Source organism: Sceloporus occidentalis, unplaced genomic scaffold (assembly GCF_023333645.1).
Source record: "Sceloporus occidentalis isolate IW3139 unplaced genomic scaffold, rSceOcc1.0.p SCAF_6, whole genome shotgun sequence".
NCBI classification, from domain to species: Eukaryota; Metazoa; Chordata; class Lepidosauria; order Squamata; family Phrynosomatidae; genus Sceloporus; species Sceloporus occidentalis.
The window spans coordinates 1000216-1022694 of NW_028316986.1; the positions used below are offsets into that span (position 1 = coordinate 1000216).

Below are 22479 nucleotides of genomic sequence, written 5' to 3' on the forward strand. Positions count from 1 at the left end.
AGCCAAGGACCGGAAGTGAGGCTGGTTCTGTGCCTGGCTCTTTCCCAGAAGGCACCGCGCGGGGGTCCGGAAAGGACGTGGCGCCAGAGCAGCCGAGAGCCGCCAGGTGAGGCCCCGCTGTGACGCTAGTTTAGGGCTGCATCCACCCTGGAGACAGTCAGAGCTGCTGCCTTGGGGTCTGCTTCCTGGGAGGCCTTGAAGCAGGAGCTGGGTGGCCATCTGTCCTTTGCTTCGATGGAGAGTTGCTGCACCGCCTCTTCCAACTCTGGCCAGCCGTGGCTTCAGAGGGGTCAGCCTGCTTGGGAGCCCAGCTGAGGCCCAGTTTGGGGAAAGGGTGGGCTAGGCATCAGTCTCATAACATAAACATGCACTTGCCCCTCCATTTGGGCCAGGGCCAGGGCACAAGGCCCCGCGGGGCTGAGATAACAACAACACCATGCCTTTACCTGAGCGGACCCCTCTCTAGGAAGCTCTAGCTCCTCCAGGGCAACTCTGTGGCCATAGGACTGCGCTGGAGGAGCTACAAAGGCCTAGTAGAGTGTCCTCTCTAGGGATCTCTAGGTCCTCCAGGGCAACTCTGTGGTCAACGTCCAACAGACACTGACCATAGAACTGCGCTGGAGGAGCTACAAAGGCCTAGTAGAGTGTTCTCTCTAGGGATCTCTAGGTCCTCCAGGGCAACTCTGTGGCCAACGTCCGACAGACACTGACCATAGAACTGCGCTGGAGGAGCTACAAAGGCCTAGTAGAGTGTCCTCTCTAGGAATCTCTAGGTCCTCCAGGGCAACTCTGTGGCCAACGTCCGACAGACACTGACCATAGAACTGCGCTGGAGGAGCTACAAAGGCCTAGTAGAGTGTCCTCTCTAGGAATCTCTAGGTCCTCCAGGGCAACTCTGTGGCCAACGTCCGACAGACACTGACCATAGAACTGCGCTGGAGGAGCTACAAAGGCCTAGTAGAGTGTTCTCTCTAGGGATCTCTAGGTCCTCCAGGGCAACTCTGTGGTCAACGTCCGACAGACACTGACCATAGAACTGCGCTGGAGGAGCTACAAAGGCCTAGTAGGGTATCCCCTCTAGGAATCTCTAGGTCCTCCAGGGCAACTCTGTGGTCAACGTCCGACAGACACTGACCATAGAACTGCGCTGGAGGAGCTACAAAGGCCTAGTAGGGTATCCCCTCTAGGAATCTCTAGGTCCTCCAGGGCAACTCTGTGGTCAACGTCCAACAGACACTGACCATAGAACTGCGCTGGAGGAGCTACAAAGGCCTAGTAGAGTGTTCTCTCTAGGGATCTCTAGGTCCTCCAGGGCAACTCTGTGGCCAACGTCCGACAGACACTGACCATAGAACTGCGCTGGAGGAGCTACAAAGGCCTAGTAGGGTATCCCCTCTAGGAATCTCTAGGTCCTCCAGGGCAACTCTGTGGTCAACGTCCGACAGACACTGACCATAGAACTGCGCTGGAGGAGCTACAAAGGCCTAGTAGAGTGTTCTCTATAGGAATCTCTAGGTCCTCCAGGGCAACTCTGTGGTCAACGTCCAACAGACACTGACCATAGAACTGCGCTGGAGGAGCTACAAAGGCCTAGTAGAGTGTTCTCTCTAGGGATCTCTAGGTCCTCCAGGGCAACTCTGTGGTCAACGTCCAACAGACACTGACCATAGAACTGCGCTGGAGGAGCTACAAAGGCCTAGTAGAGTGTTCTCTATAGGAATCTCTAGGTCCTCCAGGGCAACTCTGTGGCCAACGTCCGACAGACACTGACCATAGAACTGCGCTGGAGGAGCTACAAAGGCCTAGTAGAGTGTTCTCTATAGGAATCTCTAGGTCCTCCAGGGCAACTCTGTGGTCAACGTCCAACAGACACTGACCATAGAACTGCGCTGGAGGAGCTACAAAGGCCTAGTAGAGTGTTCTCTATAGGAATCTCTAGGTCCTCCAGGGCAACTCTGTGGCCAACGTCCGACAGACACTGACCATAGAACTGCGCTGGAGGAGCTACAAAGGCCTAGTAGAGTGTTCTCTCTAGGGATCTCTAGGTCCTCCAGGGCAACTCTGTGGTCAACGTCCAACAGACACTGACCATAGAACTGCGCTGGAGGAGCTACAAAGGCCTAGTAGAGTGTTCTCTATAGGAATCTCTAGGTCCTCCAGGGCAACTCTGTGGCCAACGTCCGACAGACACTGACCATAGAACTGCGCTGGAGGAGCTACAAAGGCCTAGTAGAGTGTTCTCTCTAGGGATCTCTAGGTCCTCCAGGGCAACTCTGTGGTCAACGTCCAACAGACACTGACCATAGAACTGCGCTGGAGGAGCTACAAAGGCCTAATAGAGTGTTCTCTCTAGGGATCTCTAGGTCCTCCAGGGCAACTCTGTGGTCAACGTCCAACAGACACTGACCATAGAACTGCGCTGGAGGAGCTACAAAGGCCTAGTAGAGTGTTCTCTATAGGAATCTCTAGGTCCTCCAGGGCAACTCTGTGGCCAACGTCCGACAGACACTGACCATAGAACTGCGCTGGAGGAGCTACAAAGGCCTAGTAGAGTGTTCTCTCTAGGGATCTCTAGGTCCTCCAGGGCAACTCTGTGGTCAACGTCCAACAGACACTGACCATAGAACTGCGCTGGAGGAGCTACAAAGGCCTAGTAGAGTGTTCTCTCTAGGGATCTCTAGGTCCTCCAGGGCAACTCTGTGGTCAACGTCCAACAGACACTGACCATAGAACTGCGCTGGAGGAGCTACAAAGGCCTAGTAGAGTGTTCTCTATAGGAATCTCTAGGTCCTCCAGGGCAACTCTGTGGTCAACGTCCGACAGACACTGACCATAGAACTGCGATGGAGGAGCTACAAAGGCCTAGTAGAGTGTCCTCTCTAGGAATCTCTAGGTCCTCCAGGGCAACTCTGTGGTCAACGTCCGACAGACACTGACCATAGAACTGCGCTGGAGGAGCCACAAAGGCCTAGTAGAGTGTTCTCTCTAGGAATCTCTAGGTCCTCCAGGGCAGCTCTGTGGTCCACGTCCGACAGACACTGACCATAGAACTGCGATGGAGGAGCTACAAAGGCCTAGTAGGGTATCCTCTCTAGTAATCTCTAGGTCCTCCAGGGCAACTCTGTGGTCAACGTCCGACAGACACTGACCATAGAACTGCGATGGAGGAGCTACAAAGGCCTAGTAGAGTGTTCTCTATAGGAATCTCTAGGTCCTCCAGGGCAACTCTGTGGTCAACGTCTGACAGACACTGACCATATAACTGCGCTGGAGGAGCTACAAAGGCCTAGTAGAGTGTCCTCTCTAGGAATCTCTAGGTCCTCCAGGGCAACTCTGTGGTCAACGTCCGACAGACACTGACCATAGAACTGCGCTGGAGGAGCCACAAAGGCCTAGTAGAGTGTTCTCTCTAGGAATCTCTAGGTCCTCCAGGGCAACTGTGTGGTCCACGTCCGACAGACACTGACCATAGAACTGCGCTGGAGGAGCCACAAAGGCCTAGTAGAGTGTCCGCTCTAGGAATCTCTAGGTCCTCCAGGGCAACTCTGTGGTCAACGTCTGACAGACACTGACCATAGAACTGCGCTGGAGGAGCTACAAAGGCCTAGTAGAGTGTCCTCTCTAGGAATCTCTAGGTCCTCCAGGGCAACTCTGTGGCCAACGTCCGACAGACACTGACCATAGAACTGCGCTGGAGGAGCTACAAAGGCCTAGTAGAGTGTCCCCTCTAGGAATCTCTAGGTCCTCCAGGGCAACTCTGTGGCCAACGTCCGACAGACACTGACCATAGAACTGCGATGGAGGAGCTACAAAGGCCTAGTAGAGTGTCCTCTCTAGGAATCTCTAGGTCCTCCAGGGCAACTCTGTGGTCAACGTCCGACAGACACTGACCATAGAACTGCGCTGGAGGAGCCACAAAGGCCTAGTAGAGTGTTCTCTCTAGGAATCTCTAGGTCCTCCAGGGCAACTCTGTGGTCAACGTCCGACAGACACTGACCATAGAACTGCGATGGAGGAGCTACAAAGGCCTAGTAGAGTGTTCTCTCTAGGAATCTCTAGGTCCTCCAGGGCAACTCTGTGGCCAACGTCCGACAGACACTGACCATAGAACTGCGATGGAGGAGCTACAAAGGCCTAGTAGAGTGTCCTCTCTAGGAATCTCTAGGTCCTCCAGGGCAACTCTGTGGTCAACGTCCGACAGACACTGACCATAGAACTGCGCTGGAGGAGCCACAAAGGCCTAGTAGAGTGTTCTCTCTAGGAATCTCTAGGTCCTCCAGGGCAACTCTGTGGGCCACGTCCGACAGACACTGACCGTAGAACTGCGCTGGAGGAGCCACAAAGGCCTAGTAGAGTGTCCCCTCTAGGAATCTCTAGGTCCTCCAGGGCAACTCTGTGGTCAACGTCCGACAGACACTGACCATAGAACTGCGCTGGAGGAGCCACAAAGGCCTAGTAGAGTGTTCTCTCTAGGAATCTCTAGGTCCTCCAGGGCAACTCTGTGGTCAACGTCTGACAGACACTGACCATAGAACTGCGCTGGAGGAGCTACAAAGGCCTAGTAGAGTGTCCTCTCTAGGAATCTCTAGGTCCTCCAGGGCAACTCTGTGGTCCACGTCCGACAGACACTGACCATAGAACTGCGCTGGAGGAGCTACAAAGGCCTAGTAGAGTGTCCCCTCTAGGAATCTCTAGGTCCTCCAGGGCAACTCTGTGGTCAACGTCCGACAGACACTGACCATAGAACTGCGCTGGAGGAGCCACAAAGGCCTAGTAGAGTGTTCTCTATAGGAATCTCTAGGTCCTCCAGGGCAACTCTGTGGTCCACGTCCGACAGACACTGACCATAGAACTGCGCTGGAGGAGCCACAAAGGCCTAGTAGAGTGTCCCCTCTAGGAATCTCTAGGTCCTCCAGGGCAACTCTGTGGTCAACGTCCGACAGACACTGACCATAGAACTGCGCTGGAGGAGCTACAAAGGCCTAGTAGAGTGTCCTCTCTAGGAATCTCTAGGTCCTCCAGGGCAGCTCTGTGGCCAACGTCCGACAGACACTGACCATAGAACTGCGATGGAGGAGCTACAAAGGCCTAGTAGAGTGTCCCCTCTAGGAATCTCTAGGTCCTCCAGGGCAACTCTGTGGTCAACGTCCGACAGACACTGACCATAGAACTGCGCTGGAGGAGCCACAAAGGCCTAGTAGAGTGTCCCCTCTAGGAATCTCTAGGTCCTCCAGGGCAACTCTGTGGTCAACGTCCGACAGACACTGGCCATAGAACTGCGCTGGAGGAGCTACAAAGGCCTAGTAGAGTGTTCTCTCTAGGAATCTCTAGGTCCTCCATGGCAACTCTGTGGTCAACGTCCGACAGACACTGACCATAGAACTGCTCTGGAGGAGCCACAAAGGCCTAGTAGGGTATCCCCTCTAGGAATCTCTAGGGCCTCCAGGGCAACTCTGTGGCCAACGTCCGACAGACACTGACCATAGAACTGCGCTGGAGGAGCTACAAAGGCCTAGTAGAGTGTCCTCTCTAGGAATCTCTAGGTCCTCCAGGGCAACTCTGTGGTCCACGTCCGACAGACACTGACCATAGAACTGCGCTGGAGGAGCTACAAAGGCCTTGTAGTGTCCTCTCTAGGAATCTCTAGGTCCTCCAGGGCAACTCTGTGGTCAACGTCCGACAGACACTGACCATAGAACTGCGCTGGAGGAGCTACAAAGGCCTAGTAGAGTGTCCTCTCTAGGAATCTCTAGGTCCTCCAGGGCAACTCTGTGGTCAACGTCCGACAGACACTGACCATAGAACTGCGCTGGAGGAGCTACAAAGGCCTAGTAGAGTGTCCTCTCTAGGAATCTCTAGGTCCTCCGGGGCAACTCTGTGGCCAACGTCCGACAGACACTGACCATAGAACTGCGCTGGAGGAGCTACAAAGGCCTAGTAGAGTGTCCTCTCTAGGAATCTCTAGGTCCTCCAGGGCAACTCTGTGGTCCACGTCCGACAGACACTGACCATAGAACTGCGCTGGAGGAGCTACAAAGGCCTTGTAGTGTCCTCTCTAGGAATCTCTAGGTCCTCCAGGGCAACTCTGTGGTCAACATCCGACAGACACTGACCATAGAACTGCGCTGGAGGAGCTACAAAGGCCTAGTAGAGTGTCCTCTCTAGGAATCTCTAGGTCCTCCAGGGCAACTCTGTGGTCAACGTCCGACAGACACTGACCATAGAACTGCGCTGGAGGAGCTACAAAGGCCTAGTAGAGTGTCCTCTCTAGGAATCTCTAGGTCCTCCGGGGCAACTCTGTGGCCAACGTCCGACAGACACTGACCATAGAAATGCACTGGAGGAGCTACAAAGGCCTAGTAGAGTGTCCTCTCTAGGAATCTCTAGGGCCTCCAGGGCAACTATTAGTTACAGTTGACCATAGAGTTGCACTGGAGGACCTAGAGATTCCTAGAGAGAACATATTAATTAAATCCATGAACAATCAAATTCACAAATGTGGAAGGATGAGTGTAATTGGGACCCAGCTCCAGGAGTATGAACTGGGTTATATGTATTAGTGTAAATTGCAAATTTTTACCTCTTTTAAATGCTCCTGAAGGGATTTAACATGAACTTTTCAAGCCCCCAGCCATTCTCTTATCCGTCTCAGTGGCAGCGGATGGTAGTGAACCTGCTCTGGGTTTTAGTTTGATCAGTAAAGGAGCCCTCCAAAGCGCTGAACCTGTTTTTTCAGGGGCAAAAGGGCCCAGCATCTCAGTCTGCATCTTTAGCTTCCTTGGCTCCATGCTATGGAATCCTGGGATTTGTAGATTGGTGAAATGTTTGGCCTTCTCTGTCAGAGAGCTCTGGGGCTATGACAAAATGCAATTCCCAGAGTTCCCTAGCATGGATCCAGGGCAGCCAGAGCGGTGTCTAGCTGCATTAATTCTGCTGTGAGGCAGCGGCCCTGGACAGCATGACTCACTGGAAAGGGCGGTTTTGTTGCTTTTCGCCACCTTTGGGTCGGCCTCAACTCCTGGCAGCTCCAAGGCTCCCTTCCTTCCTCCACTGCTTTGCTTGGGGCCTGCAGATTCATAGCCAGGACCTCCTTAATGAGAGTCCATCCTTAAAAATCCATCTGGCATGTGGCGATAAAGCTTGGTAAAGGCAAAGGCAGTAGGAAACAATGGAGACCACCGGGCAGTGGAAGTCACCATTGAACCATAGAGTTGGGAGAGACCCACAAGGGCCCTGATCCAGTCCAACCCCCTTCTGCCATGCGAGAACTCTCAATCAAAGCATCCATCCTCTGCTTAAAGACCTCCAAGGAAGGAGACTCCACCGCACTCCGAGGAAGTGGGTTCCGCTGTCAAACAGCCCTTACTCTCAGGAAGTTCCTCCTAATGTTGAGGTGGAATCTCTTTTCCTGCAGCTCGCATCCATTGCTCCATTGGGTCCTGTTTCTGGAGCAGCAGAGAACAAGCTTGCTCCCTCCTCAATATGATATTCCTTCAGATACTTAAACAGGGCTCTCATATCACATCTTAACCTTCTTTTCTCCAGGTTAAACATCATCATATCATATTGAGGATGGAGCAAGCTTGTTTTCTGCTGCACCAGAGAATAGGACGCAATAGAGCAATGGATGCAAACTACGGGAAAAGAGATTCCACCTCAACATTAGGAGGAACTTTCTGAACTTTCTAAGGGCTGTTCAGCAGTTCCTCAGAGAGCAATGGAGTCTCCTTCTTCGGAGGTTTTCAAACAGAGGCTGGAAGGCCATCTGTCAGGGATGCTGTGATTGAGAGTTCCTGCATGGCAGAAGGAGACCCTTCTTTGGGTCTCTTCTGACTCCATGATTTTATGATTCTAATTGCTGGTGATGCTGGTGGGGAATAAACTTGGGGCCTTCTACACAGAGAGACGAGAAGCTGCCTTATGGAATCGGAAGAGATCCCAATGGCCCTGATCCACTCCATCTCCATTCTTCCACGCAAGAAGACACCATCAGAGCCTGATGGCCACCCAGCCTCTGTTTAAAGACCTCCAAAGAAGGAGACACCTCCACACTTCTGGGCACCACACTTGCACTGTGTCAGATCCTTGGGCAGCGTATGCCTGTCTACCAGTGCTATACAATGGACCCTTGGCATCCGCTGGGATTTGGTCCCAGGAACCACCACCCCCTAATAGATATCAAAATCCATGGATGTTCAAGCTCCATTAAATGCAATGGATAGTAAAATGGTGATGTTTATATCCATGCTAAGAACATCCATGCTTGTTTTTAGGGAATGTTCTTTTCTGTTTCCACTATCCAGTTTTCATTTAATATTCAGATTTTAGAACAGTGTTTTCTGGATGATGAGACGCTGACTTAATTTTGCTGACCCTCAAAAAACCAAACCCATCTAGATAATCTGTGTGGGGAGTTTATATATTAAAATATTTTCAAGTTGTGGATGCTTGAATCTCTGTATACAAATTCTGCAGATATGGAGGGCCTACTGTATTATCTTGCTATTTTAACTTCTATTTTAAGCCACTTCAGGCCTGATAATAGAAAACAAGTGAGATGTAAATAAATAAGTAGGCAAGACTTAACCGAAGTTTATGCTGGCCATGCTTCTTTTCCCAGTTAGGTCCCAAGCACACAGCAGAAATAATCCAGTTTGAGACCACTTTAACTGACCTGGATTGATGCTAGAAAATTCTGGGAACTGTAGTTTTGTGAAACATGTAGCCTTCTCTGTCAGAAAGCTCTGCTGCTACAACAAACTACAGGGCAGTTAATCTCATGCTGGATTATTTCTGCGGTGTGTTTTGGCTCTTGGTCTTCCAGGTTGCTGCTGGATTACTTTGGGTCGCATTACTCTGAAGCAGCCATTAACGTAGCTCTCTCTTTGGACCCTTCTGCAGAATGGTGACCGACGTGCAACTGGCCATCTTTGCCAACATGCTGGGAGTGTCGCTTTTCTTGCTTGTCGTCCTCTATCACTACGTAGCTGTCAACAACCCCAAGAAGCAGGAATGACCCAGCATTGAGCCGCACCGTCCCAGGCAATGCCACGCTGGAAAGGTACCGCTTGGGTTGCCAGTTGGGGTCAGGGGAGGGGTTTGGGCACATTGTGTCCCCAACTGGGTCCCAATTCAGTTCTTTCCCCACTTTCTTTGGCAGAGCAAAGCCCCGCCGCCACCTGCACCGTGATGCACCAAGCCTCAGCCTCTTGCAGGAGCAGTCTGGCTAGATCACATTAAATGGATGGAGGGTCCCCCCCTCCATGCCTCCCACTGCCTGAGCCTTGTGGTGTTTCTGCTGCGTCCCCCTGTCCCCCTCTCTGCTGCCCACCTTTAGCAGACATGATGGGCAAGCATTTGCCTTTTTTTTTTTTTTTTGCCAAACAAAATTTATTAATACAAACGTTTTACAAGACAATCTCATTTCAAAAATAAGTCTCCAGCCCAGTAACCAACTATGTACAGCTGCAGAAAAGGTCCTGGGAGGGGAAAAGGGGGCTGGGGTCAGGAAGCCTTGCTTTGCTGTGAACCAGCTTTTCCAAGAGACCCCCCCAGCCCCACCAGACACAAACAAGCCCCGCTTCCCAAGGCTGCTGGTTGAGATGCAGGCTGCCAAGGAGAGGTGGTGCCTCCTTCCCAAATCTCAGGCAGAACCTTTCAGGGGAGAAAGGAAGGCAGCTGTCGGATCCTTGAGGCTGAACTCGTAGCAGAGAAAAAGAGAGAGAGAACAGGGCTGCTGGGAGGGGGCCCTGCTCCCCATTTAGGCTTTTGGTGTCTTCTGCAGTGGCCTGCAAGTCGAAGGTGGTCTGGGACACTTATATTGGGGGAAGTAGCTCAGAGCCAGAATCGTGGGCTGCTGTGTCCCAAAAAGCAGCTTTGGTTTGAAGGGGCACGGCTGGGGACGGGGAGAGGGTTGAGGGGGGTGGAAATAGGAACAGGGGGCAGAAGCAGGGTAGCGGTGGGGTGAGGGCTGAGTGGGGCAGTGCACAGAGGCAGAAAGGCAGGGGATCCCAGGGGGTCTCTTCCACACCGTGAGGAGAGTTGGAGCAGGCTCCTGCCTGGCCTGCTCTGGGGCGATGGTGGTGGCAGCAGTGGCGGCGGCTACTGAGGCGATGGAAGAGGCTGGCCGCAGCATCTCTGGCCAGTCAGGCCTCAGTGCAGAAGGAGAGGATCTTGTGGTAGGTGAGTTGGGGGGAATCTGCTCGCCCCGGGAGATGCTGCAACAGAGAGAGGGGGCTCAGGGGAGCAGCCGGTGGGTGGCTGCCCCCGGCTTCAAGAGGGAGGGTGGCCACTGCCAATCCCACGCTGAGGGTGCTGTTGGGGCTTCTTCCTCTTCTTCTTCTTCTGCCTACAGGTGAGGGGCTCGAGGGGAGGAGGGCAGCGGCGGCAGGAAAGGGCACTGCCAGCAGTGGCTGATTTAGCAGAGTTCCCCGTGCCCCGTACCTCGTCCAGCAAAACCTTGGGAGGGTTGCAGAGAAAAAGCGGCTCCTCCCGCTGCCCTGTTATGGTCAGATTGGGCACGTCCAGCGGGAACTCTGCAGGGAGTGGGGAAAGAGAGAAAGAGAGGCGAAGGGCGCTGCATTCACTGCTGAGGTCCACCACCATGGCTAGCCCAATAGGCCTTAGGCATTGGGGGGAGGATGAGGGTAGGGGCTGAATGCCACAGCAAGAGCCTACCTGGCAGGGAACTCTGAACTGGCAACTGTGAGGCGGCGGTGTATTTCCACACCTTGAGGGCAGAGTCATCCCTGCAGCTGTCAAGCTGCAGCAAGTGCTGGGACTGGCCTGCTGGTCTCCTGCGGATGGGGATCCGGCTGGGCCGAGGCATCAGCACCTCCAGGCTGTCAGGGGCATGGAGGGAAGGGAAGGAGAGTGAAAGAGCTCAGGGCTGCAGGTTTGCCAGCTAACTGTGGAAGCCTTGCAAGATACTGAGCTGCTGTCCCAGCAAACACGTGTGCGCAGCTGGCACAGAGCATGGAGCGCTGCTTTCCATCCCACCCCCACCTCCTGGCAGAAACAAGGTTAGCGCTTCACTTTACCTGGGATTCTCCGATAGCTTCTCACTATTTAGCCTCCTGGAAATGTTCTGCAGGGAGGAAGAGAAACCAGCTGGGACAGAGGCTCCAGACAAAGCCCCCTGTGATGTAGCGCCAGGGTTGCCTGAGTTGCAAGATTGCAATTGTGGGGTGGGTGGAGCGTGCAAGTGGTGCTGAGGGAGTCCATGTTGCTTTTTGCTGGCTGAGGGTCAAGAAGTTGGCAGGCAAAGGGCCCTCTTAAAATCTGGGAAAGCCTGTTCCAGCAGGTCCTGGGAAATGGCTGCCTCCTGCAGCTTCCAGCCCCCTCCTCTCCCCTGCCCCTGTTTTAATGGCTGCCCTTTACCTGCAGCAGGGCTAGGCCACAAGGCGGAGGGGTCTTAAACTCCTCGTGGGGGTGCTCTGCCTCCTGCAGTCCATGGAAGGCAGGGCTAGCCTTGGTAAGTAGACTGCTGCAGACAGGCCCTGCAGGAGCAAGGAGAAAGGGGAGGTCAGTGCCCGGCAGGGGGGACCACAGGGTGCATGGGCCACCCATGGCCGCTGCTTCCATTGAGGTCTGGCAGACAGCCTGCTGCAGCAGAGATACTCACAGTCCACAAAAGCGCCTCACATCCCCACCATCCCTTCAGGAATGCCCTTTGCCTGCCATTTGGGTCTTCAAGGAACCCTAACAGTCCAGCTCCACAGATCAAGATTGCTCATTTTGTTGTTGTTGTTGCCCACCCTTGAGTCAATGTCAACCCATGGCGACCCTGTGGATGAGACATCTCCCAGACTCCCTGTCCTCCTCTGCTCCGTTCCTGCAAATTCCTGCCCATGACCTCTTTTAGAGTCCATCCATCTAGCTAGCATGTGACCTTCCTCTTTCTGCTTCCCTCCACCTTTCCTAGCATTATTGTTTTCACCAGTGAGTCATGCCTTCTCATATGGCCACAGTACAGCAGCCTTAGTCTAGTCACCTTAGCTTCCAGAGAAAGTTCATTAAAAGGTATCAAAGTAGAAAGAGCCACTTCCTTGGTTCTCTGAAGAGCCCCCCCCCCCCCGAAACTCTGCTCCGCTTTCCATGTGAGAAGGAGGAATGAGTGTTGCCTCTCTCTCTTTCCCTTGGCACAAAGAGGGAAATCCACACCGCTTTCAAAACAGAAGGCTTTCACAGGTCTCTACAAGCAAAGTGTGTTCTCTCTTCTGCCCTTATATTATGGAGTGTGCTGGCTGGAAACATTTCCTATTTTAGAAAAAGACCCCCTCCTGGGCCTAAAATGGCCTCCATGCACCTTAGAGACAGCATGGACATTGGGGGGGGGGGGGCTTTTAAAAAATCCCTGCAGTGACCTGAGGACACACCCTGAGGTGAGAGCTACTGTGTGTTGGAAGGATTTAAATGTTCTGAGTGCAAGAATTGTTTGAACTCTTAAAAGGGAGTCTGGGATAGAAGCAGGCAGGCAACAGAGGCAGGATGCAGAACCTTCTGAAGGATTTGGCTTTCAGCCTGGAAAGCATCTATAGCACTGTGCAAGTTAAGTGCTCCCCCCCTACACACACACACCTTGGGCAGCTACCTAGCAGCCTTTTTGAGGACTCCCTGGCTGCACAGCACAGACTTTCACTGGTGCTCCCAGGATCATGCTGGGAATGTGCCACAGATAGGATGGGCCAGCCACCCTGAAGGCTGGGGATGATAGGAGTTATAGTCTTAACATAGCAGGGTGGTTAAGAAAGGTTGGTATAGATTGTTGCTAAAATGCTAGTTCCAATTTGCTTGCAAGAAAAGAGATAGTGGGGTAAGGTCAGAAACCTGCTCTGACTGAGATCTCTTGCAGGCAGGCAGGCAGGCTGCTGCAAACAGCGGTGTGTGCCTCAACTCCAGTACAGATGGCATAAGAATCAACTGACAGCTCCCAAGCAGGAGCACTAGTTTCCATGGAAGAGGTAGTCCAGCCCATCATGCAGAAGAGGCAGACTGTGGCCAAGGAGAAGAGAGGGTCCAAGGAAGTGAGTTGAAGAAGCCAACAGAAGCCGATCAAAAATGATGCAGAAATAAATCCCTTTTAGGTGCCTAAACCCTGTTTTTATTTGATTTTATCTGCCGGCTTTCTCCTAGTTTAGGATCCAAACTAAGATCAATACAATTTTTAACATTGTCCTTGTTCTTTTAACAAGGAAAGGAGGAATGTTTGAGGACGACCTCCAAGGGGCCTAGATGTGGGACTCTGTGGGGGTTACAAGCTGCCACTTGCAGAGGCCTTGGTCTTCCAAGCAGCATCACTGGCAACCGAAAACAAGATGGGAAGGAGAGACAGTCTCAAAACAACAACAGCCATGAGGCTCCATCTCTCCTTCACACCTGGTTTAATGGAGGTTTTCAATTTCTTCTCCTTTTGATAGAAAACAGCTGCCTACCCACTTCCCTGTTGGCATTTTCCCACACCAGGAAGGAGACACACAAGTCCCTGTGGCTGAGAGAAAGAAAGCCCCCAGGTTACACACCTGTTACGTGGAGGGAGCAGGTGCCCAGGCTAGGAGGCAGCTGGAGGTGAGAGGCCATCCTGGCGGAGGAAGGGACTGTCGATGGGGCCTGGAGGCTGTTCACAGCTACCTGCAGCAAGGTCTGGTGCTGATGGCGCCGCTTCTCCTGAACCCGAGGCTCTGAGGGGAGGGGGAACAAGCAGGCCCAACCTGAGAGGGAGTGCCGTCGCCTCTCTTCCCACTCCCTTCCCAGACCTGGCCTGCAAAGGAGCCCACCTTAGCTGCTGGAGGAAATGTTCTCCAGCAGTCAATACTTTTGGGATTTTGAGGAGGGATGGCGATTGCATCGCTTGTCTGGAGCACATGCACATACAAAGCCTGTCTAGCAGCCAGGGCTGGCTAACTAGCACAACTGAACCTTCCAGAACGAATGAGGGGGGCAAAAATAGCAGCCTACTGGGGCTGATGTGGATTTGAGGCTGTGTTTATATATGACAGCTAGATTGGTGTAGTGGCCTGAGTGTTGGACAATGAGAGAGCAGGGTTTGCATCCTTGCTCAGCCATGGGAACCCCGGGTGACATTAGCCAAGTCGTCTTCAGAGAAAGGCAGGAGAAAGCCTCCTCTGGACATATTCGCCAAGAAAACCCCTTGATAGATTCACCTTAGGTGGCAGTAAATCAGAAAGGACAGCACACAATAACAACAACGAGCAGAACCTAGCCACCATGTCTCAGCCCCTGCCTCAAATCTTTCAACCCCTTCCATGTCCATAATCCTCTGGCAACAGCCAAAAGAGGCGAGGCATTAGCCCTGCCCTACCTGTCAGAGCTCTCTCTATCCTCTTGCCTTTCTCCACACACAGCTGCTTGGTCTGAGACCCTTCAGAACCACTGCTAGTCTGCCCTGGGCCACACAGACCAGTGGCCTGATGGGGAGGCGGCTCCCAAATAGGCCCCGGTATGTTTCCATCCTAGGGTTGAGGCTACCATATGAATGGGAGAGAGCTTATCATTCCAAAAGGAAATCACTATGAGCACCATTGTAATCCCCTTGCCTGTTAGCTGCTTTTGGAAGTAGGCAAGTTGAAGGAAGAGGAACCACTGATGCCCCCCAGGCACAAGGTGGGCCCCAGAATACCTAGAACCCATTTAGGGGAGGGATTAGGACTCAGGTTCAGCTCTTTGTTCAATGAGTCAAGGTATGCACTATTTGCTGAGCCAGCCTCAGAAGACTCTTGTGGAGATACCATAGAAGCAAACAGAAAGACAGCCCAGAAGCTCCCCAGAGGGAGAGAGGGGCAAGAGGCAGCCAGAGGGAGTCCAGCCCAACTGAGGCCCTGTCAGTAATTTGGAAACAAGCCCCCATTCCAAAGCAGGCTGCCCACTCATAGTGAAATCCCTCCCGCTCCTCCCACTCTGCAGGGTCAGTTTTCTCATGAGGCATGGGCTGCGGCTCACCTGCCGATTCCTGAGCGGTGGGAGCCGCAGAGGCCTCTGCCCAGCACTCTCCACAAGGACTGCACAGGCCCCCTGGAGCCCAGGGCATCCCTTGGTTCAGAGAGCAGGGCGGGGGGCTCAGGCTGCCTGAGGGGCAGCTTCCACAAGACGCTTGGGCTCTACTGTGGAGCTCTTTATTTCACCAAAAGAGAGAGAAGGAAAGAGAAAGTGGGAAGGAGAGAAAGAAAGGCACAGTGTTGGTTCAAAACTGCCACTTCCAGGAGCAAATCCACTTCACGATCCACCGGACCACTCCCAGCAATGTCCTGCTGGTAAGCTTACCTCGGACGAGTGTCAGGACCCTCGAGGCCCCTTTCTGGGAGTTTTGGCTCGTGCTGCCCAGCGGGGCAGTGGGGTGGGAGCAGGTGAAGGTGAAGCTGGGCGAGGCTTTGACCTGAGGGGAAGCCTGTTGGTTGCTGCTGCTCCCATTGCTGAAGCTCCTGGCCCGGTAGAGCGAGTTCTCAGAGATGGAGGCAGAGACACCGCTGAGATGGAGGGAAGGAAGATGGTGAAGGGAAATGACGGGGGGTGGGGTCCTGAAGCAGGAGGGCTTCTCAAACCTCCTGGATATGGGCACCCTACCTCTGTATTTAACCTATGACCTAGCACCTTCCTTCATGAAAATAGACAAGGTTTTGTGGAACTGCATGCCTATTCTTCTTCTCCTTGGACTGTAGTCCCTCAGGGCAGGGTCTGCCCATATATTCTCAGGGCACAGAAGGGTACAGTCATATATGCTGACACTACCATAATGCTCCCAGGCTGTTTGCTAGGAATTGTGGAGTGAGGGACTAGCATCCAGGCCCTCCCTAATTCATCCCCCCTCCAAAGAAAACCCACCCACACCAGAGCACCACTAGAACTCTTCCTGGGCTTTCCTATCTGAAATCCAATTTGAATGACTAGGTTTGTGTGTGAAAATCCAATAACGGCCCATATGAGCCTGGAAAACCAATTCCTGTCCTAGCCTTTCTGCATCGTTCTTTCAAGGCCTTGAAGATGGCAGGCTGGCCTAAGAATCTGTGCCACAACATACCAGGGAGGTAAGAGGGAGAGGGGAGCTGGCTAGAGGCATGCTAGGCCAGGAGGTGGTTCTAACCTTCTGCAAAGCCTTCCAGTTATGCTTACAGGGAAGCCAAGTGGAGTGCCTAGAAACAACACTCCCTCCATGGAGGAACAGCTCTCCCACGGCTTGCGAGACAACCACACAATCCACCTTCCAACAAGAGCACCAAGGTCCAGAAACAACTCAGGGAAAGCCCCATGGCCTGGCCCCTCGACCCTCCCCATGAGACCCCTGCCCAGCCACATACTTGGCCCCCTTGGGTGGGGTTCTGGCGCCCTTCCGCCGGGTGCAGCCAACCACTCCCCTCGAGCTCCGGACATGCTTCAACATCCAGGCGCGCAGGTTGCTAAGGCAACTGTGTTCGGAGAGGACAATCCGAGGCCAAGGGTTGCTCTCTGCCATGTCCAGCGCGGCGATGGCCAAGGCCCGGCCCACCTGTGGCAAGGGAAGGGGAAGAGAAGGGTTGGCAGCTTCTGGATACTCCAGCGACCTGGCCTGGCCAAGGGGTTTTCCCAAAATGGGGCTAAGGCATGTGTGACCCACACAGCAGCAGCCAGGCTTGTGAAGCTCAAGGAAGGGAACACTCTCAGGAGACCCAACCAGGGCAGCAGGAGAAGTTCTCTGAATAACTGAGACACTGCTTCTCATCCAGGGCCACTCTATGAAGGTGCACCAGTCTCATGTCCCTGGGCTGCTATAGAAGTCTTTCTAACAAGAGTACACCATTAAAGTCGCTGGGAGGGGGGAAAAAAAGGGCTGTTAGGCCGGCTTTGGCTCTGGGCCCCACTAACTGGCAGGGTGCCTAGAGAAGGTGTTTGTGCTTCTCAGATTGGAGGAGGCCACCTGAGCCACCAGCTGTGCTTGTCTCTCTGAGGATGGAGAGCCACAAGTGAAGAACTGTAAGCAGTTCTCTTTATGTTCTGTCCAGAAGAAATGGTTGTGAAAGACTGAGGTGCTGAAGCAAGATGTCCAGCCCAGTCCAAAGCCCTATAAATGTGGCTCACCGGAGGTTGAGAGAGTCCCCCAAACAGGAGGTTTATAAAGTACCAGCTGCTCTCAGAGGAATGTATCTCTGCAGAGCTGCATGTTGGAAAGCCACCTTGGAGTTCATCCTGCCTGGCAGAGACTGCAGTCCTCATGCCTCTAAAGAAATGCAAGTCCTTTGCATCCAAGGAAGAGCAGAATCCCAGGCAGGCAACTGGGTGTTCTGATGAGCATGGAGAAGCACAGCAGGGAAGGCAAAACTTTTAAGTTCTCCACAGCAGAAGACTTGCCTCCAAGCAGTGGCATGCCTGCCCGGGGTGTCACCCGGTGCAGAGAGGTGGGACTTCCGAGAGCTGGGCACACCCCCTCAACTTGTGGCGCATAGAATGGTGTCACAGCAGCAAGGTGAGGGGCATGCTCATCTCCCTCTTGGCCATGGCCACACCGGACCCAAAAGGTAGCCGCCTGCTCCACATGGAGTGTAGTACCCCATCAAAAAAAAAAAAAAAAACCCCTTTTGGGCAACCTTCTGGTGATGCCGCTGCCTCCAAGGGCTTTCCCAAGTTCTCTGAGGAGAGAGCCACTGAGAAAAGGTCTGCCACTGGGTCAAAAATCATGACCCTGCCTCCATCCTAGGAGTAACCTAAGAACTTGACCAAAAGTCCCACAGGTGCTGTCCTCTAGGGAGGTCTTCTCATGGGTTGGGAGAAGTGCTACAGTTTTCTACGTGAATTCTACTGGTGGGCCTGCAAGTGCTGCATGCTCTCCACTCTGGATTAAACCAAAGCAGCCCTGGTGAGTCCACTTGTAATTAAAATCCCCAGCCTGAAGTTCTCTCTTCCCCGTGGCAATGGCCAAAATTTGAAGCCCTCTATGAAGGTCTAGCCTTCTGCTGAACAAGCATCTGGAGGCATGGGCCTCTTAACATTCTCACAGAGAAAGAGAAAGAGCTCAGGAAGAAGAGAGAATGGTGCTTCTGATACCTGCTCAAACAGTTCCATGGTGTATTTGGAGGGGAATGTTGGGAGAGGAGGAGGGGTCGCCCGTCCGTTATCGTGACAGGCTGCTGGAACGGTATTGACGGATCGCCCCGTGTTGTAATTGCACTCCAGGGTATAGCTAGAAAACACAAAGGGGAGAAAAGTCTGGGCCATGTCAATGCAGCAGTGGGCAAAAGACCAGCTCCATGACACAGAGGAAGAACTCACACCAAAAAATCCAGAGGACCAGCCTGCAAGCATCTGAACTAGTGCTCTCCTCCACCTTTAGCCTCCTGCCCAAACCATGTGGGGCCAGAGCACAAACTGTCCAAAGTGTGCCGGCCCCATCACCACAATGGCAGTGTTGACTCTCCTTCTCCTGGTGGCCAACAGGGATGCCTGGGCTCTGAAGAGCTCTCTAGGACTCAAAGAGCTACAACAGGACCTGCCAGAGTCCCCTTATGAGTAAGGCAAGGGATGGCTTTGGACTTCAGTCACTCCAGGACCCCATCCCCACCCTGCCCCTCTTCTGATTGAACCAGCCTCTTTTGATGCAGCAGAAACTGGAATGGCTTCAAGGCAGCCTGGAAGATGGGCGCATGGGAAGGGGCAAGCATCTGGGACAGTGATGTGATAGCATCTCATGGGGTGCATGTACCTGTGAATGATGCCTGAGGCCTTGAAGATGGCTACCCGCCCACTGCCCTCCTTGGACTGCCCGTCCCGCTTGTCTTTGGCATACATGTTCTTCTCGGAGAAGTTGCAGCCCGAGAAATCAAAGTGAGCAGAGTTCAGCGAGATGAGCTTTGGGAATAGCATGTTCTCAACCTGAAAAATCAAACCGAGAAGTTGGGACTAGCCATGGAGACAGACAAACACACAGAGAGAAAGTGAGCAGCTCTGCGCTTCTGGAGAAGGAAGCACTCTCGACTTCACTTTAGCACAGCTGGCTGGGAAGGAAAAATCCAGCTGAAGAACCTTAAGCCAGGAGAGAAGAGAGCCTCCGGCTATAGATGTGGATTCAGAAAAGAGTCTGCCAGGGCTGAATGGTCTACAAACCCTGAAGAGAGCTGCAGGAGTTTCCTACCCACTATTAAGAGCCAGGGCCATGTGGCCACAGCCTCAGTCCTGGGGGCATTTCCATTCACACATTAGTTGGTGACTGTGTGCCCCATTCTCTCCTGCCTAGACCCCTGGGACAGCCCTCATCCCCTGACAGGCTGGGAAGCGCACCTGTTTGGCCAGAGAGTGGCACCTGGCAATCATCCCAGGCTCCAGCAGCCCTCCTCCTCCTCCTCCTTACCTGGTGGTTTTCATCAGAGATGTTATTCCCATACATGAAACAGCCGCGCTTGGAGGCATGGCCATGGAGGTCGACATAGTAAGCCAGACCGCTCTGCTGAGGCGGGATGGCGTCTGCGGCAGGAGGGCTCTCTGCTTCGCTCCCAGATTCTTCGCTGGGTGCCTCGTCCGAGAGGATCCAGGTGTCCTGGTCCAGGCTGTCCGATGCCTCAGAGTCCTGCGGTGAGGAGGTGCAGGTCTCTCTGGGACAGTTGCGGCGGTTGTTGGCTTTCTCCAGCTGCGAAAGAGGGGCCTCCCCACTGGCAGGGCCATTGCGGGAGGAATAATGATTCGAGGCCTTCATGCCAAGGGGTCCGCCATACGCCCGCCAGTCAGGAGAGCCAGGCTGGATGCGGCTATGGACGTGGTGGTACAGCATGACAGCCTTGGCCCCGTACACGGCTGGGTGAAGCTCAGCATCCGGGTTCAAGTACTGGCGATTCAGATTGACTCCACGAGCGTCTGTCCTATGGGGAAGAGGAGAATAATCCACAGCAATTGGGAGCCAGCCTGGGCCAAGGCATCTCCCTCCCAGAGGCTGCCACATAGAACAACCTGATGTGCATGACATGCTACAAAGAGAGGAAAAAGACAGGCCGCCTAGGGAAGGTGCCTCTTGAGCTCGGAGTTGCCTTGGGATGAAGGTCCCTCACTGCACTACTTGGCCTTCCTTTGCTCGACCACCTCAATAGAAAAGGCCTGCAAATGCCCAAGAGTGCTGCGCCCACCCTGGCCCTCACCGGTAGTGCCCCCGTACCACCCCGTCCGGGTTCAGCATGGGAATGAGCTTGAAGACAAACATGCGGCGCAGCATCTGGGCCCGAGGGTCATCCTCCCGCAGGATGAACTCCAGGAACCCGTTGAAGACGAAGCTCGAGGGTGTCTCCCCGGGGTGGACTCTGCTGCTGAGAAAGAAGACCTGGGGGGGCACAAGGAAGGGGGAGAAAACCAGAGAGAGAGAGAGAGAGAGAGACGGTAGCCGTGACCTGCTCCTGCTCTCAAAATTTCCCTGAAAGAGTTCTTGGTCCTTCAGAGCTCCCTACAAGGCTCCCCAAAGGGTTGCTTCTGCAGCTATTTTTATTTTTATTTATTTTATTTCTATCTCCCAAAAAAGGGACCCAAGGCAGCTCATGATATAAAACCCATTAAAACAACTTATGTTATTTATGGCACTGTGATTTATTTTTACAACTCTCCAGAACGGGAAAGCCCTATACAGAAATTAAAAGGAAGCCAGTCCTGCTAGCAGGAACGGGTCACTCTCAGAATGAGCAAAGAAAAAAAGAAAGAGGGGAGAAGGAAAATACGGGGGGAAAGAAAATAATCTCAATTTGTCAAGTGGGCTCCCTCTGAAACCAGCACCAGCCCAGCACTGCCTAACTTTGGCTCTAGCTCCTGGCCACTTCAAGAGATGGTCAACTGATATCTATCCACCAGAGGACTTCCCTGACCAGGCATTCTGTGCCCCAGTCACAGCCACCGCCATCCTTAGGCAGCTACCCACTCACCCTCTTTCCCACAAAGCAGTGGGGCCGGGGGGTGTTCTTGTCCGGAAAGAGCTTCTCCAGCCGGGCCTCCCGCTCCTCCTGCATGCCATGGTGGGATGTGATGGTCAGCAGGTCCACCCGGAGTCTGTCCAGGGAGTAGCACAGCAACTCCCGATGGTAATAGATGGCATCCAAGGAACTGGGGATAGAGACAGCGGGTGAGTCCCATCAGCACAAGAAAGGCGGTCAGTAAAAGAGAGAAGGAAACAGAAGAGAAAAGAAAGATCTTCTTTTCAGGTTTTTTGGGAAGGGGGAGTGTGAAGCAGGGGACCGGTGACAGACTCTCTCCTTGTTACGGCTTGTTCACTGGCTTGTGGTCTCATTCTGTTCCTACTCTCCACAGGGTTTTTGCCCACCTGGTTTTATCCTCATGCCCAGAACGGAGAGGGAGAAAGGGTGGTTGGGTGAGGAGCTGCTTGGGTCTGGGCTACCTGCTCTCAAGTGCCCAAAAAAGCACCCTGAGAAAGTCTCCCCTCTGAGGAGAGGGACGACCAAGGCCTGGCGTGGGAAGCAAAGGCAATCCACTTACGGTGCACCCTTTGGTGGGAGGCTCTCCTCCTTCCGCCCCTTTGTGCGTCCTCTCCGAGGGCACTTTCTCATGCGGTGGGTGGTGGGATGCGGCTTCACCTCCGCCTTTCTAGAGTCTGTGCCTGCCTTCTGGTTCATTGTGCTATACTGTTGGACACTAATTTAGAAGAGCAGAAGAAGGTCTGGTTCAGTTGTCGTTCTGCTTTTTGACTTCTTTTTAAGACCCCACCCTCCGGCCAAGGCTTCCTCGCTGGTTGAGTCTCTGCTTCGCACCTCCTTGAGCAACACAAATATCACCAAGTGGTTCTGTAGCAGAAAAGCATGGGCAAACGGGGCTGGCCCCAAATGCCCAACCTATGAGAGAGCAACATGCAAAGCCCAGCTGCCCAGGCCCGGCCAGAAAGAAGCTAGAGGGTGCTCTCAGTTGCCAATGGCAATGTGGTGGCAGCTTAGACTTTGCCAATACCAGGGTGTTCCTTGAGCTAAGGCAGGAGGGTGGAAAAACAAAGGCACCCTCGTGCCAGCCCTCAACTAAGAACTCCTTCAAGCAGCACATAACTAGCTTAAGAGAGTCACTATCACACAAAGCGTGGGTGGGTCCTATTTATGAAAAGACCAGGGGACAGGGGCAAATTTGTTGCCCACTCTTGCACAGTTCTCATCACTAAGGGGAGGAGGGAGGGAAATGGGTCACACTTGCACATTTTGATTTTATATATTTGTTTCTGCACCCCTGGTAGTCTATCTTCCATCGGCACCCCAGCCCAGGGCTCCGCTATTTAGCTAGCCATGAGGGCCAGGACTGCTGGCCAAAGACTGTCCAAGTAGATTAGCTGTTTAGGGCCATTGGCTATGAGGGAATGCTGGACTCCATCAGTGAAAGGGCTTCTCTCCTGTGTATCTCCTGCTGCATCCACTGACCACTAATAAAGCTTATCTTACAGCAAGAACACATTTTGGTGTTCGGCACCCAATGAAGTCTTGGGGGGACCTGGAACTACAATTTCAACAGAACATATGTCTCAATGAGGTGTGT

At 53.3% G+C, this 22479-nt stretch overlaps 2 protein-coding genes across 8 annotated transcripts in view; one reads left to right on the forward strand and one right to left on the reverse strand.

Moving 5' to 3' along the window:
• Positions 1-13098, forward strand: LOC149310300 (dolichyl-diphosphooligosaccharide--protein glycosyltransferase subunit 4-like). 2 transcript variants are annotated; one of them, XM_089528668.1, is made up of 3 exons: positions 1-106; positions 8902-9061; positions 12854-13098. In XM_089528668.1, exon 2 carries the CDS (start codon positions 8903-8905, stop codon positions 9014-9016), a length of 114 nt encoding a protein of 37 aa, XP_089384794.1. In that variant the 5' UTR covers positions 1-106; position 8902; the 3' UTR covers positions 9017-9061; positions 12854-13098. The 2 variants fall into 2 exon arrangements, with proteins under 2 accessions (XP_089384794.1, XP_089384793.1); XM_089528667.1 differs by lacking the exon at positions 12854-13098 and adding an exon at positions 9161-9276.
• The window catches only part of LOC149310301 (cytosolic carboxypeptidase-like protein 5), a 21676-nt gene continuing 8571 nt past the window's right edge, over positions 9375-22479 (reverse strand). Inside the window, exons 5-19 of one of the 6 annotated variants that reach the window (XM_089528661.1) lie at positions 21445-21600; positions 20877-21054; positions 20109-20287; positions 19331-19835; positions 18686-18855; positions 18031-18166; positions 16311-16498; positions 15280-15482; positions 14959-15129; positions 13521-13679; positions 11380-11498; positions 11040-11086; positions 10678-10841; positions 10444-10535; positions 9375-10217 (exon numbers count right to left, since the gene is read on the reverse strand). In XM_089528661.1, the coding sequence (XP_089384787.1) occupies positions 10146-10217; positions 10444-10535; positions 10678-10841; positions 11040-11086; positions 11380-11498; positions 13521-13679; positions 14959-15129; positions 15280-15482; positions 16311-16498; positions 18031-18166; positions 18686-18855; positions 19331-19835; positions 20109-20287; positions 20877-21054; positions 21445-21600 (2539 nt within the window). In that variant the 3' untranslated portion in view covers positions 9375-10145. Of the gene's footprint in view, positions 10536-10677; positions 10842-11039; positions 11087-11379; positions 11499-13520; positions 13680-14958; positions 15130-15279; positions 15483-16310; positions 16499-18030; positions 18167-18685; positions 18856-19330; positions 19836-20108; positions 20288-20876; positions 21055-21444; positions 21601-22479 lie in introns of all 6 variants that reach the window. The other 5 variants (XM_089528664.1, XM_089528660.1, XM_089528662.1 and 2 more) reach the window with 5 other exon arrangements.